The 17,223-nt window shown below is 41.2% G+C and overlaps 1 protein-coding gene across 2 annotated transcripts; it reads left to right on the plus strand.

Moving 5' to 3' along the window:
- Positions 1-180: 180 nt before the first annotated feature.
- Positions 181-14,302, plus strand: TMEM217 (transmembrane protein 217). 2 transcript variants are annotated; one of them, XR_014175013.1, is made up of 3 exons: positions 181-311; positions 10,578-10,694; positions 12,324-12,560. XR_014175013.1 is itself a non-coding variant. In XM_081948685.1 (3 exons), the coding sequence occupies exons 2-3, from the start codon at positions 10,692-10,694 to the stop codon at positions 14,046-14,048; spliced, it is 597 nt and encodes a 198-aa protein (XP_081804811.1). In that variant the 5' UTR covers positions 181-311; positions 10,578-10,691; the 3' UTR covers positions 14,049-14,302. The 2 variants fall into 2 exon arrangements, 1 of the variants encoding a protein (XP_081804811.1); XM_081948685.1 differs by lacking the exon at positions 12,324-12,560 and adding an exon at positions 13,455-14,302.
- Positions 14,303-17,223: the final 2,921 nt, after the last annotated feature.

Genomic DNA, 17,223 nt, shown 5'->3' on the forward strand with positions numbered 1-17,223 from the left:
GGCTATTGGACGGAAATCCCCAAAGCTTGACCAATCCTGAGTCTCATCTGTAGAGCCACGTGAAGCACGAAGGGAAGAAGAAAAACCCAAACCGGAGGAATCAGAAACCTGCCCAGAGAATGAGAGGCGGGACAAGAGATCACAAGCGATAAGGGGGCGGGGGGTGCATGGAAGGGGACAGGGGGGAGTCACATGCGCTCCAGGGAAGGGGAAGCGGGAAAGGCGGTTTAACTGTCAAAACCAGGCGCGGGAAGGCGCGGGAAGGGAAGAGTTGGGTATAAAACAGGCCCACCGAAAGTCGCTCCAAGAAGGTATCGATTTGAGTATTCAGGAAGTGCTTGAGGTTTTTTAAAAGAAAAAATTAAAAAGCGTCGGTTATGTGGCCATATAGTCGCATTTGAATGTACATACGTTTGAAATGGACCTTCTTCCCCCAGCGCTTTGAAACCTAAATCAGCCAGTTAAATAAAAATAGAAATACAAAATCAGGTGGAAACTTTACAGTAATTCATGTTTGGATGGATGGATAGACACATATTTTTTCTCTACTCAATTATATTCAATTTCTGGCAACATATTTTTTTCAGAAGTGGTTTGTCATTGCCTCCTTCCTGAAAGAAAGTGATTGATTCAAGATCACCTAGCTGGTTTTGTGCATAAAGCAGGATTAGAATTGAGGGCTCCCAGTTTCAAGTGTGATGCCTTAACCACTATGGTTAATTTTCGACTTGCCTGTGTAATTGAGCATGCAATTTTGCTTGTAAATTGTGACTGTTAAGTGGGTTGCCAGTGACCATGCCTGAATTTATAACTATTTTTGTGGTGGTCATTAAACAAACCCGCTTAATGGGGCATTTTTTTTTGCAGGAAACCAGAAGTAAACACTGGTTTCTGGCTAAAATATCATAAATTGCAGTCATGTGACTGGTGTGTTGCAAAATGCTATGAAGGCAGGCCAGTTGGGTCTGCTGGGATTGATGGCTGTTGGAAATTTGAATCCGGGTTGTAAATAGTTTTTTCATAATTTTGAATGGTTGCTAAGCTGCTGGCTTTGACGATTACCTATACACCAAATTGGTTCTGGTCCATTATATAGCTCTTGTTAGATATTAACATATATCGTAGCAAGTCTCCTCTCTGGTCCGCCGCTACAGCGGGAAACAGGTATTACTCTGATTGGTCGAGAGGCGTACCCGATTCCTATAAAAGGGGAACCCTCCGGCCACAGAGCAAGCTGGATCACTACTACTACTAATAAAGAGCTGTTAAGTCACTTCGTGTCCGCAGTCTGTTCTCTCGTTGCCCAGATCTAACATTGGCGACGAGGATGGGATCGAGAGACAGATAGGATGAAGAACGCTACTTCAGAATCTCCGGATTTGATCCAGCCCAGGAATTCGGCAGAAATTCCTGCAGCCATCTCAGGACACCGCAGCGCGGCAAATTCAAACGAGGAAAATGGCGATGCACACTCCCCCCGCTCCATTGGACCCAGCGAATGACGAATGGGAGGCATTCATGATTCGGTTCGAGTGTTTTCTCGAAGCGAACGAATACACGGGGATAACCGATGCACGAAAGAAAAATATCTTCCTCGGCTACTGCGGAAAAGAAGTCTTCAATACGGCCAGAGACCTCACCGCACCTACTCTGATACAAGCGGTATCATGGGCGGCGTTGCAACAGACTCTACAGACTCATTACGCGCCAAAACCTTCCCGCCACGTTTGCCGCCAGGAATTCAACACGAGGAACCAGAAGGCGGGAGAATCAATCAATCAATACGTTGCAGCCCTACGTAAGGCATCAACTAACTGCGAGTTCAGGGATCTGGACGAGCATATCCTGGCACAATTTGTTTGTGGGTTAAGAGACATTTCGTTACAAAAAAGGCTGTTGGCAAACCCAAATTTAACCCTACAAATAGCGCTAAACGAAGCAAGGGCGTCCGAGTCAGCGGAAAGATCATCGGAAAGCATACAACGTGGTTTCAACATAAGCCAGCCAGCTCCCAGACAAACCAGAGTTCACTACGAGGACACCAACTCCGACTACGAGGATCCCGAGTTCGAGGACAGTCACTTGATGCGGAGCAGTCACATGAGGCCTGGGGGGAGACCCGGATTCCGTTTGCCGCCCTGCGCAAGCTGCGGAGGGAATCACCCCCGGTCTACCTGTCGGTTCAGGAACGTTGTTTGTTCACTCTGCAACAAATTGGGGCACATCGCACGAGTGTGCCGGAGCGGAGTCCCTGCCTCACGGCAGCCACCTACATACCGCCAACAGAAGCCCAACCCAGGGGCTTGGCGAAATCAAAAAGGGCACCCAGAGAGAAATCCACAAGTGTTTACCCAGAGAGAAATTCCCCAAAGAGCTGAGCGAGCGTATTCCCAGAGAGATTATACACAAAGAGCTGAGAGAGCGTTCTATCAAGACGCTCAACGAGAGTATTTTCAGGATACTGACGCTGAGATAGAGTTGACCCAGAGAGAGGAATTGCGAACGTATCTCACAAAAATAAGTCAGGTCCGCACCAAGCGGCCTAAAAAGCTGAAAGTCACAGTCCTCTTGGAGGGCTCACCTTGTGAGCTGGAAGTTGACACAGGATCATCCCTGACGATCATTTCATGGGCATCCATGAAACAGGCTATCCCTAGCCTCAAAAAGAGCCAACTATGCGCTCCAGACACCCTGCTACGAGACTACCAGGGGAACCGAGTCCCCATCGTGGGCCAAGGCACGTTCCAGATCCGTTTCAAGGACATCGTAGCCCAGCTGCCCGTGACCATCGCCAGCGCACCGTTACAGAACCTCCTAGGACTGGATTGGTTTGAATCATTGGGGCTAGAAGTCACCGGAATCAACGCCGTGGAGAACAGCAGCGCTGAGCAGATTTTTAAGGAGTTCGAGGATGTGTTCAGCCCCGGTCTGGGTAAGTATGTGGGTAAACCAATCTCATTCAATTTAGACCCCAAAGTGGCGCCAATCCGACTTAAACCGAGACGAGTGCCTTTTGCACTCCGCCCAAAAATAGATAAGGAAATAGATAAGTTAGTGGAGCAAGGAATCCTTGAGCCGGTGGATCACGCGCGCTGGGAAACTCCCATTGTGACCCCAGTCAAGCCAGACGGGTCAGTCCGCATCTGTGCGGACTATAAATGCACAATTAATGTCGCGCTACAACAAAGCGCATATCCTGTGCCCGTAGTACAACACCTATTGCATTCGTTGGGGCCAGGAAAGATATTTGCTAAGTTGGACATGGCACAAGCTTACCAGCAGTTGCCCGTGGATAGCGCCACAGCGGAGGCCCAAACTATAGTGACGCATAGAGGAGCATTCAAATGCAACCGGCTACAATTTGGTGTGAATATTGCTCCAGGTCTGTTCCAGAGCGTCATGGAACGGCTTTTGCAAGGGATACCGGGAGTCGTCCCATATTTCGATGACATCTTGGTGTCCGCTGCAAACGAGGAGCAACTATTAAAAAGAGTCAGAACTGTTTTGGCCAGAATCAGAGAAAAGGGTCTCCGCCTCAAAAAGGAGAAATGCCAAATTAACGTTCCTAGCGTAGAATTCCTGGGATATAGAATCGATGGTCAGGGAATACACCCCACTTCAAAGAAAATTAAGGCGATCCAGGACGCCCCCACACCACGAAATCAGACCGAGTTGCAGGCCTTCCTCGGACTACTTAACTTCTACAGCGTTTTTCTGAGACAGAAGGCGACCGTTGCTGAGCCATTACATCGACTACTCCAGAGGAACGCAACATGGAGATGGGGACGATCCGAAGCAGCAGCTTTTGCCGCAGTAAAGCGCCTGCTCACCACTGACTCGCTGTTAGTCCAATACAGCCAGACGCTACCGCTGGTATTGACCTGTGACGCATCACCTTTTGGAGTTGGCGCAGTCCTCAGCCACAGGATGCCAAACGGGAACGAAGCACCCATCGCCTTCTACTCCAGGACTCTTTCATCGGCCGAAAGGAATTACAGCCAGATGGACAGGGAAGCGTTAGCTGCCGTAGCTGGAGTAAAACGTTTCCACGAATACCTCTATGGCCGCGATTTTGAACTAATTACAGATCACAAACCGTTGTTGGGACTTTTGGCGGGAAACCGCCCCACTCCCGTCTCCCTTTCTCCACGCATGACCAGGTGGACTGTTTTCCTGGCTGCGTACTCATACAAGTTAATTCATCGACCGGGCTCCACTCTAGGACACGCAGACGCACTCAGCCGTTGCCCTCTACCGGACCTTTTGCCAGACCCCACTCCCGAAGTACCGGTGCTGCTCATTGACTGTTTGGACTCAGGACCGGTTTCTTCCTGCGACGTTGCAAGGTTCTCCTCTAAAGACAATATAATAAAGCAAGTTCAAACTTGGGTTTGGAGGGGGTGGCCGAAGGGAAACGTGGGCCCAGAATTCAAAGTGTTTTGGTCAAAACGGGATGAACTCTCAGTGTTACAAGGTTGCTTATTGTGGGGGGATCGAGTTGTTATTCCTTATGCGTTACGTAGAAATGTGTTAGATGCATTACATGTTGGTCATCCGGGGATTGTTAGGATGAAGGCGTTAGCAAGAAGTTACGTTTGGTGGCCAAACATGGACAAAGAGATAGAGGAATGGGTGGCCACTTGGGTTCCATGCCAAGAATCGAGACCAGCACCCCCGGAAGCGCCCGCCACAGAATGGGAGAAGCCTAAAGCACCCTGGTCGAGAATACACATCGACTTCGCAGGGCCAGTTCAAGGTCAGACTTTCCTTATAGTTGTGGATGCATACTCCAAATGGCTAGAAGTAGTCCTAATGACTTCAACCACGGCAGAGGCAGTCATTAAGGTTCTACGGCGACTTTTCGCCACTCATGGCCTGCCCGACCTCCTGGTCTCCGATAACGGGCCCCAGTTCATGGCCATGCAATTCGAAACATATTTAGCAGGTCAGGGAATTCGGCATGCCCTCGTCGCGCCATTCCATCCGGCATCAAACGGACAGGCGGAAAGAATGGTGCGATCTGCAAAAGAGGCCCTCGCTAGGATGGGTCCAGGTGATTGGCAAACACGCATTGACCATTACCTATTAATCCAACACATTACCCCCAGCGCCACAACGGGTAGGAGCCCCGCTGAACTACTCATGGGCCGCCGTCTACGGTCTCACCTGGACCGTCTTCACCCAAATTACTCTGCCACAGCACCCCCAGACCCCACAAGCAAAATTCGGAGTTTTAGCATAGGGGATTCGGTTTACGCCCACAACTATGCAGGGGGAACATTGTGGATGCCGGCAACGGTCATTGGCATCAAGGGTCCACGATCGTATCTGCTAGAACTGGAAGATGGGCGGAACTGGAAAAGGCACATCGACCAACTACGGGGTCGCCTGGCTCACTCAGACCTACGAACCGAGAACGAGAGCTACCTGCCAATACAGAGTCAACCACTCGAGAGCCCAAACACAGAGAACTACGACACCTGCGAGCCCAGGACAGAACAAGAGGTCGAACGCGAAACGGAACAACGCCAAAGCAACGAAAGCCTACAGACTCCCGAACGCGAAATAGAGAAGGAAACCGATCCTGCAACTACTTCCGATCAACCCGAACTGCGACGTTCCACTCGCGTAAGGCAAACACCAACGTACCTTAGAGACTATATAACAAACCGCAATGTGCCGTCTAAGAGGGGAGGGGTGTTAGATATTAACATATATCGTAGCAAGTCTCCTCTCTGGTCCGCCGCTACGGCGGGAAACAGGTATTACTCTGATTGGTCGAGAGGCGTACCCGATTCCTATAAAAGGGGAACCCTCCGGCCACAGAGCAAGCTGGATCACTACTACTACTAATAAAGAGCTGTTAAGTCACTTCGTGTCCGCAGTCTGTTCTCTCATTGCCCAGATCTAACAGCTCTCTTGTAAAAAAGGAAACCCTCTCCTGTTCTTGTAACTACAGTAATCATAGTCCTCAACTTATGACCACAATTAAGCCCAAACTTTCCATTGCTAAGCAAAACGGTTGTTAAGAGAGTTTTCCCCATTTTATGACTTTTCTTGCCATAATTATTAAGTGAATTACTGCAGTTGTTAAGTTAGTAACACAGTTATTAAATGATTCCGGCTTTCCCCATCATATTTGCTTGTCAGAAGGCTGCAAAGGGTGATCACATGATCCCAGAACACTGCAACCAGCATAAATTTGTTAAGTGAGTTCTGCCCCCTTTTATATCCTTTCTTGCTATAGTTGTTAAATGAATCATTTGGTCATTAAGCAAATCTGGCTTCCCCGATTAACTTTGTCTATGGAGATTCTCAATCATCCAGGTCATGGTTGTTCCAAAGGTGCTTTTCCAATAGGCAAGTGGACTTTCTTGGTTTTTCTTTGAAACCGTTTCACTTTCTAAAAAGCTGAGCTTTCACTTTCTAAAGAACAAGCTTCTTGGATTAGAAACAAAATGTTGTCTAAGAAAAAACAAGAAAGTCCAGTTGTCTTTTGGAAAAGTAACTTTGGAACACTGGAAAGGTTACAAACAGTGCAACTATTATAAGTACATGCTAGTTGCCAAGCGTCTGAACTTTGATCAGTTGACAATGGGGATGCTGCAAGTGGGAACAGATGGCCATAAGTCACTTTTTCAGTGCCATTGTAACTTTGAATGGTCACTAAACAAATAATTAAAAGTCAAGGGCCACCAGAATAGGGGAAGACTTTTTGCTTAAATGTAATCAGACTTCTGAATATATATGGTTAATTTTGCCATAGTTGCATATTTCCCAAGTTTGGAGTTGATTTGATCCAAGTCCTTTAGGATTTAAAGATTTCTTCTCAAGAATATAATTTTTGACCAGCAGGCTAATGCTAAAATTTGCAATACAATACAATACAATACAATAAATACAATAGAATAGAATAGAATAGAATAGTAGAGTTGGAAGGGACCTTGGAGGTCTTCTAGTCCAACCCCCTGCCTAGGCAGGAAACCCTATACCGTTTCAGACAAATAGCTATCCAACATCTTCTTAAAGACTTCCAGTGTTGGGGCATTCACAACTTCTGGAGGCAAGCTGTTCCACTGATTAATTGTTCTAACTGTCAGGAAATTTCTCCTCAGTTCTAAGTTGCTTCTCTCCTTGATTAGTTTCCACCCATTGCTTCTTGTTCTACCCTCAGGTGCCTTGGAGAATAGTTTGACTCCCTCTTCTTTGTGGCAACCCCTGAGATATTGGAACAATGCTATCATGTCTCCCCTAGTCCTTCTTTCTCTTAAGCTAAACATACCCAGTTCCTGCAACCGTTCTTCATATGTTTTAGTCTCCAGTCCCCTAATCATCTTTGTTGCTCTTCTCTGCACTCTTTCTAGAGTCTCCACATTTTTTTTACATCATGGCGACCAAAACTGAATGCAGTATTCCAAGTGTGGCCTTACCAAGGCATTATAAAGTGGTATTAACACTTCACGTGATCTTGATTCTAACTGTGAAAGGGATCTTGGAGTCCTAGTGGACAACCATTTAAATATGAACCTGCAGTGTGCAGCAGCTGCCAAAAAAGCCAACACAGTCCTAGGCTGCATCAACAGAGGGATAGAATCAAGATCACGTGAAGTGTTAATACCACTTTATAATAATGGTACTAAGTATATAAAATAATCCATGTGATAAGTAAAACCTAGTTTATCCATTTAAGTTTCTAAAAAATGTGTCAAAACCTTGACTGACCAAAGCTATAATAGGTAATGAAGGCTGGTAACTGTTGTCCATAAATCCATAAATCTAAGTCCAAGTCTCATAAGTTATGGCTACCATTAGGTATTCAATATACTGAATGACTGAGGGTATGCATTTGTCTTCCAATGTTGCAGAGATAGACCCTTATCAGTATAAAGGGCATGGAGAATATATTTTCATTATCTACTAATCACTACCATCTAATAAATACATACCGGCATATATAATTTTAATATAAAAGTCAAAATATTAAATATTATTACAAATACAGATTAATATAATAATTCCTATATTAATTAAAAAGTTATTCCTATAACTTTTTCCTAGATCATAACAATCTTAGGATATCACAAAAATGTTTTCAACAATGTATTCCCACTTTATTTATAATAACCCAATGATTTACTCATTCCTTTTCTATACAAATTCCAAAGATAATAAACTGTAAATATTACTTTTTGTTCAATAGTCTAAGATCTATTAACATTTTTATACAGTTGTAATACATTTTCCCATTGTTTACTGAAAATGGGGATCTCTAATTCCTGGTTGAATCCAGTCTTTAAAATCTGTATATCATATTGATTTATTGATCAGAAATATAAAAACTAGAGAAGGAGAGAAAACATCAAAATGCATCAAGAGAAAGGTGAGAGAAAGCATCAAAATCTAGGCAAAATGGGCAGCATATATATTTAATTAATAAATACATGTCCAAAAATAATATTTTAAAAGGATATAATGGCGATAGGAGATACATTTAATCTTTTATATTTTCAACCCTAAACAGAGCCCAGGAAGGAGAATATATGATAAGTGAAACCATCTGAAATTTGGAATAAGTCAAAGGTTAGGCATGATGGTACAATATTCAAATAGTCTTCCTCTTATGACTGCTTGTTCAGTGACCATTAAAAGTCACAATAGTGCTGAACAACAGGGATTTATGATCAGTCTGCGGCGTTGTGGCCATTGCAGCATCCCTAGGGTCATGTATTGTGATCTGAATGCTTGGGTGCCCTGCTTGCAATTATGACAACTCAGTGAGCTATGGTCACATGACTGCCATTTGTGACCCTGTCAGTTTTCCAAAATCAAAGTCGCCCTCACCATCGGTCTCCCAAAGAGGCTGTTAAGGAGCATGAGATTCCAGAGATCTTGCACTCTCCAACACCCAGCCACAGCCTTGCCAGGCCTGCTTGACCATATGAAAAACAGAGTTTTATCTTCAATCTAGGGGGCCATATACCACATCTGGAGTTATTTTATAAACCCTTTGAAAAATCAAATTTTTATTTAGCATACATATTACGTCTGAATTTTATCAAAAAGGTTTTTCCATATCAAGTGATAGAACTACAGTTTTGTACTATCTGCCTTTATTCAAATCAATTAGATCCACTACAAGCAGCATATTATCCATACTGTCTTTTTTCAATAAACTCTGGTTTTGGGTTGTTTGGTTTGAAATTTTGACTGGGAAGAGCACCGAGGTTACTCAAATAAGTCTTTTGGGATATAGAGCAGTGTATTAATCTAAATATGTAAATAAAATGTTTCTTAATTTGTTGTGTAAGCTGTAAGTATACAGACAGTCCTCGCTTAGCAGCCACTTGTCCAGTGACTGTTCAAAGTTACAACGGTGCAGAAGAAGGAGACTTAAAACCAGTTCTTGAAATTGCGTCCATCATTATGTCCCTGCAGTCAGACGATTGTAATTTGGGCACTTGGCAACTGGCATGCAATTATGAGGTTGCAGCATCCTGTGGGACTCAGAGGTGGTGTTCAGCAGGTTCTGACCAGTTCTGGAGAACCGGTAGCGGAAATTTTGAGTAGCTGGACAACCGTTAAATACCACCTCTGACTGGCCCTACCCCCAGCTATTCTCTGCCTCCCGAGTCCCAGCTGATCAGGAGGGAATGGGGATTTTGCAGTAACCTTCCCTAACCACACCCACCAAGCCATGCCTAAAGAACCAGTAGTAAAAAATTTTGAATCCCACCACTGTTGTGGGTCACATGATTGCTATTTGGGACCTTCATTGCTGGCTTCAGATAAGCTGGCACAGAGTGTGGTGGCGCAGGCCGTCCTTAGGACCGCTATTGTGGCTCATGTCATACCACTGTTCCACAAGCTGCACTGGTTGCCAGTTTCCCTTGGATGCAATTCAAAGTATTGATAATCACTTATAAAGCCCTTCATGGTATGGGTCCAGGTTACTTGAGGAACCATCTCACCCCAGTGGGACTGGCCCGCTCCATCTGTGCTGGCAGAGGGCATACTGTGGATCCCTTCAGTCAAGAAATTTCGACTGGTGGGGTCCAGAAGAAGAGCCTTCTTGACTACGGCTCCTACCCTTTGGAACATCTTACCCCCTGAGGTAAAATTGGCTTCCAGTCTCCTGACTTTCTATAAGAGCCTTAACACCTGGTTCTGCCAAATGGCTTGGGGTCCCAATGGGAGAGTTTCATACTGAAGGTGGTTGACTAATTAAAAGCTAATCTCTCTCCCCTCCTTGTGTATCCAGCTCCCTCTTTCTCTATCTTGTGTTAATGATTTTACTTTAGCTGCTCTGTCATTTTACATCCAATGTTTTTAATGTTTTTTAATGTTTATTATGCGGTAAGCAGCAGAATAAATTATTTATTATTATTATCATTATTATTATTAATAATAATAATAATAATAATAATAATAATAATAATAATAATAATAATAATAAAAAAAAAAATGGGATAGCTGGCAAGAGGTTGCAAGTTTTGGTCACATGGTGCCACATTTAATGAGTACATGCCAGAACTGATCAGATGTTTTTTTCACTTTATAACTTTTCTCTTCCTTTACAGAAAGGATGTAAGGATGGTGTTCTGGTTTTATAATCCAGCAGTTAAGTAATCCAAAAAAGGAAATGCCTAGGACCTGACAAATAATGATTTTCTGATAACAGAATCAGACTTACCATGGTGAGAAAAAAATAATTTTAATTTTGCAAGAAATTAATGAAAGCAGCTATACATAAGTCAGTAAAAATTCTGGAATGCAAGGAGAGCAATGGACATCTGAATAAGAATAATCTTAGAGTGATTATTTTTAATCAATAATAGTTTCATTAATTATTATTTTTAATAATCACTCATATTTTTAAAAGCCAGTTTGTTAGATGCAAAGCATAGAGTGGAAATTTTAAATAGTCCACAATTCATTTTAAAAATATGAGTTGTAATGATTTCATCCTTGTTAAACAAAAGAACGAGAGAAGTCACAGTAAAGTTTTTATGAGATTTTGATGCAGTTTTCGATTCAGAGTGCCTACCCATTGGATGCAAAGATAAATATAACAGTGTAGACTGAAATTTTAATTTTTGCGGTGTGATACATCCATTTAAATTTTTTTAAAAATTGTTATATCTCCCTCAAGGCAGATTTCTATAAAGTTTTGGAAAGATCACCTAGGACAGGGACAAGCTATTTAGGGCATCAGATGTTTTGGAACTAGATCTTCTATAATCTGACTGGTAAACATGGGGATCATTGGATTTTTATAAATTGGAGATTTTCAGATGACCTATGTTTGACTTAAGATAAAGTGTCCCAGAGGTTAGCTTGAGATCCTATAAACTACTATGCATAGATGGTATGGATTACACCTTTGGTTTTCCCCCCTGTAATTTCTGAATGTGAGGAAATGTATTTTGTATTTCAGGAAATGAAATTTGCTTTGCTCAAATAAAAATGTCTAAAATATATTTTGTATTTGTTCTGCAAGGTTACAAGAATTCTGTTCAATATTATGTATATAGAGCAAATGCTTAACACTGATTTAGCTAGGATGGCTCTCAGCCTGTGTGATCTATTTGTTTACTTCACGAGTCTTCAATAAGAGCTTGATGTAAAAGACAGTATAATTCTGGCTAACAACTAAATATCAGGAATGAGCAGAAGTATAATCCTTCCATACATTCTTTCTGAGTTGAGTCTAGAAAGAAAATTGTCAAGAATATTGAGGGAAGTACCCTTGGGAAAAAAAGAGAAAGTGTCATATCATGTATCTTGGATAATGACAAAACATCAGAAGTAGCATGCTTTGTGTAACTGGGCTTTTTGTTTTTTTGTCTTCATGAACTTATGGAACTTGCTGATTGTGGGAAAATGGCTTAAATGTATGTGCTATGCTTGTTGGTTTGAATTTATAATAAGTAATGGCCTGTTTTTAGAAGTTTTGCCTCTAGACAATCCCACAAGATCTTGCTTTAGGCATCTTAGCTGGACTTATCCAGGCTAATCCAGGCAAATCCACCCAAACTCTGAGTGGATTGAGGGATTCTATGTGCAGATAGCAAGCATATTCTTCACAGCAGCCCTGCAGATGTTCTTGAAGCCCATACCTCCCCAGCAGGGACCAAATCTCCTTAAACGGGGCTGTTGGACAACTATCAGGAAGTGTAAAACATGGAGAAATAGCAATTGTTCACTGCCCTTATTACCACAATGTAATCCATAATATGGGTTTTCACTTTTGCTTGGGCAGATTCACTCTTCATCTTCCTACAGTGCCTCTCCAGACATCTCTTCTTTTGCTTCATCTCTCACAGCTCCTCAAATAAAGTTCACATTGGGATCAACACAGGGGGAGAGAACACACAAGGGCAATCAGGTTGAAACCTGTTCCACTTGCCCATTCCAGGTTGCAACTAAAGCTTCAGCTCAATTGCCCACCAGATTCTTGGGGAAAATCCCAGCCTCCCTCTGGAATCCAGCTGGATTCATCAGTTGGAATGGGCTAATCTAACAGGCCTACCAACAACTACATCATGCAGAAAAGCAGGACCAAAAGGTGGGTAGCATCAGAGAATTTCAAGGGATAACTAGTGTAGATTTCTTCCTACTTCAGATCTGGTATGGGCACAATCTCCAATGCAACATAACGGCAATGATAATATCAGCCCTTCTGCTACACAAGCCTGTTCCAACATGATGCTATTGCCTTCCTAGTTTTATTGAAAATGTAACTTCAGTATTCCCAAATATTGCCTGCTGGAAATTCTGGGCATTAAAGTCTCAAATCTACAGGCATATGATTGAGAAAACTTGTTTAAATTGTGAAAAAATAGTGACACCCTCTGGTAGAGAGAGGTTCCCTGAGGATGGTCTCCAACATGAGTCTAAAAGCTCAGAAGACCAGGTCCTGGTGTCCGACTCAGATTGGATCCTACAATATATGTCCTGGGACATATATCTTCACCTTCATTTGTGTGAAAAAAATGATACAAGTAAAGATTATAATTTTAACATCTATAGAAGAATAGCATATGCATACATTGTGCTGAGCCATAACATGATTTGTTTGGTTTTGATAAAAGATTGTGTAACTCCTGGTATTTTTAAATGATCATTATTAGGTTTAACATATGGCAACGAATTGTAGCTTATTGATCATAATTAAAACCTACCTTAGAGTGATGAAACAATTCATTAAATGCTTCCCTAGTGGCAGTCTCCAAATAGATTGGATCATATTGGCTACCATACAGGGTAGAAATTGTACTGTTGAAAGGCATCAATTTGGGAAAACATTGAACAGGAGAATGTATATAAAACAAATACGCAACTCACATTTTATTTTTTATACTAACATATATTTAATTTATCTCCCTAGATTTCTTTATGTAGCTCTGGTAATTATTTCCATATTACGTGGAAGTGATCCTATTTTTTTTTTCCAGGCAATTATTACTCCGGACGCAGTCATTCCCCTGTTTGGTGATGGCATCTGTGGCATAACACCGAGAGCAGGATCAATTGTTGCTGGTGTATACATGATCTTAATGACCAATATGTATCTTATCTTTGAGTTTCGACACCTAAGCCTTGCATTAGTTGAGTTGGCAAAGTTTAAAATGAAAGGCTTAACCAGGATTATTCCATATTGCTATTATACAGCAATAGTTTTGGCTTTTATAACTTATCCTGTATGTTTCTATTATTTATATTGTATCTATAAGAGAAAAACTATAGGTCTTTATGTATACTTTGCTTGGATAATCTTTTATGATGCAGCCAACATAGTCATTGTAGTCTTGACTAGCCAGATTGCACGTCTATCTGGATTTTCAATAAGTCCTTTAGAATGGTTTGGCTTGGCCAGTAGGATTCCCGTGGATTGTTTTTGGCTTTGTTTTGTTATAACATATGCTTTGTTGCTTGTTGAAGGAAAACGTGTAGGGAGGATGTCAATGAGGCAAAGGAGGACATCGAGATATATTAGCGAACCTCCTAAATTTAGACTCGGTGTAAGTGGCAAGAGAGTTCAATGGTAGCTATCAAAATACTGTTCTATGCAACTATGAACATCAGGCCTCCACAATACCTGGCATATCAAAAAATGGGCAATTACTATATTCCTATCTATTTGTTATCCTTTACCTATTCAGAACAATGAAATTAGGGTGATTGTCAGAAACATGGCAGGCTATAATATATACTAAGTTCAGAACCAATATATGTATGTCTTAAGAAATGCTTCACATTGTTTTACTTCATTATCTTATTGGGTTAATCTAAATGTATTTAATAAAGATACATTTCATAATTACTGTACTTGGGCACTCTGGACTTGTTTGTATCATTGATGGTAAGGAGTTAATTAGGGCAGGATAACCATTCTGTTTCCAGCCTATACTTATACTAGATGTGTCTCTGAAAAATAAGAGATTTGGTGCAGGAAAAAAAAAACTCTAATAAAATGTGAAAGATTTAATGTGTATACACATGATAATTGATTTACAACAACCCATTTAGTGACTGTTGAAAGTTACAGCTGCACTGTAAAAAGTGGCTTACAATCATTGTAGCACCACAATAATAATGTGATCAAAATTCAGATGCTTGGCATATTTATGATGGTTGCAATGTCCTGGGGTTGTGTGATTACCTTTTGCGACCTTCTGACACACAAAGTCAGTGGAGAAGCAAGATTCACACAACTTTTTACTAACTTAACAACTGCAATGATTCATGTAACAATTATAGCAAGAAAGGTTGTAAAATGGGGCAAAATTAACAAATGCCTCTTAGCAATAAAATATAGGTGCTCAATTGTGATTGTAAGTCAACAATTACCTGTATTAGGACACAATGGGAATATTTTAGTGCTAAATGCTTAATTTAGATCAACTATAAGTATAATCTTTATTGTCATTGTACTTAAATACAACAAACTAATTTGCTTTCTGTAGGTCAAGCTCACAGTCTTGTTTTTATAATAAATACAATAAATGGGTTATTTGCAGAAGAAGTGTAAATAATAGGATTAGGTACGTAACCCTTTGGAATGTTTTCCTAAAAATTATTCTCCTTTCGACAGAATGTGCTATAAAAAAAGTTACATGGTAATTATAAGATACCGTACTGTTAGACAACCCTTGACGTCCTATATTTTTTGAACTTCAATTCTCAGTATGGACAGAGTCCAGGAAGGAAGGGCAAAACGTACTCCCCTCAAAATGATTAGTATTTCTATAAAAATACTTTTCCTGTTTTTGAATTAATGATTTTTAGCGGGCAAAGAAATATGAATCCATGCAGAATTTTGAAAGTGCAATGTGATTTTATGCTATGGTAAGTAGATTGTACAGTATATGGGTCAGGTTCTGCACTTCAGTAAATCCTTGAGAAAGATATGAAAGCGACAGAATGGTTATTATTGTACATGTATTGATTTAGAAAAGCATATAAAATGAACAGTTTTTAATAATAAAATGTTTTATGTGAGTATCAAATTGGCGTTTGGCTGCCAAATGTGGTAAGGACAAATGTAGTAAAGGCAATCTGAACATATGTGAGGATAAATGGAATACTTAGCAAGGTACTGTGATGTTGTTTAATATTTTTATGGATAAGTGTACAAGGAATGGTTAAGCTTAGAAGTGTATGAGTCAAGCATGTGGAAATATTTGTACTTTTGCTACCTATGATGCTATGTTGCTGGCTGAGAACATGAATGGTAAACCAATCACACTGGAGGGCAAATACTTGTGTGGATTTTACTTTGAAGCAGATTTATTTCACACCAACCTTGAGTTTACCAGAAGCAATGAACACTAAAGTACCAGATAGCTCAGCCACACAGATCCAGATCGCAGCTGACTTAGAAGAGCTGTCTTGAACTAATAAGTGAGTCTTCCTTCTCCCTAGAATGACCTATCTAGTGTCCCCCACTTCAAAAAGAAACTAACCCCCTTAAAAAGTTCCACTAAAATTTCCTGTTGTTGGAAAAAAAAAATCACATCAAAAAGACCTAGGTTATTTTTCCTATAAGTGGGCAGCAGGTGGTGCAATTTGCCCGCAAGCAAGCAATGCTAGGACAATAAAAAGAAGTTAAATTGTTCTAGTACTTTAGAATTCAAACAGACAGGCACCTGTCACATAACACCCCAGACTTAACAATTATCTATAAGAAAGACAAAAAAAAAAGGCTGGATAGTGGGCATGTCAGTACCTGGAGACAGCAGAATAGAAGGAACTGGAGAAGATAACATACAAAGACATGAAAATAAAATGACTGTGGAGAAAAAAAAAAGAAGCAAAGGTAGTAATAATAATAATCGGTGCCTTGGGTGCAATCTCAGAACAATGGAAGCACCATTTGAACACTATCTTCATTGACAAATTCACCATCAATTAACTATAAAAGGTGGCTGTACTCAGAACAGCTTACCATACATCCTGTGACATCTCAAACACCATCAAATGTCAACCTCTGCCTATTCCATATCCTTGGGAAGAACTCGATAGGTGGGTTAAAATGCCAAAATCCAATCTATACATCTGACTGTGCGATGGACCATAATAATCTATTGTTTTTATAGCAGGCAAACATAGGTAGTAAGAGAAAACAGCAGTAGTTTTTATTTATTTTCTGTGGATGAGGGTTGACTGGGTAGGCCTACATTTTGTTCTCACATACTTCCCAAGCTTTCTTCAAAGACTTTCTTTACAAAGGACTGGCTGTGCTGGTACGCATTCTCACATTACTCAAGTAGCAGGGGTATGACTTGATTTGAACCAATCATTATTCAAGCTCTGCTGGCATCTACCCAAAGAAAAAGTGAAGCACAGCCCAGGAGGGTAATTCTTATAGAGATTTGCTTGTCTTTTAAACATTACTAAAAGGTTTGGAACTTGGATATGTTTATGCAGAGAAGGGACTTAGATTTAATTGTCCTTAATACCCTACTATATTTATATTGTATACAATACTAAAGGTACTTCATTGGATGAGCTATATTTTAACTGAGAGGAACTGGGAGTAGATTTGGGGATCGTGCCTTCTTTTCCTTTCTGCAGAGAGAAAGTCCCAGGTAAACTAGGACAGCAGTCCCCAACCTTTGCGGCTTGGCAGAAGGGATCTGGGCAGTGTGAGTGGTTGGCTGGCATGCATGCATGCACACGTGCAGCTCAACTTGATGAGATGTGGTCCAGCGTTCATGCACA

Source organism: Natrix helvetica (genome assembly GCF_964273705.1).
Source record: "Natrix helvetica genome assembly, chromosome: 3".
In the NCBI taxonomy this organism is placed as follows: domain Eukaryota; kingdom Metazoa; phylum Chordata; class Lepidosauria; order Squamata; family Natricidae; genus Natrix; species Natrix helvetica.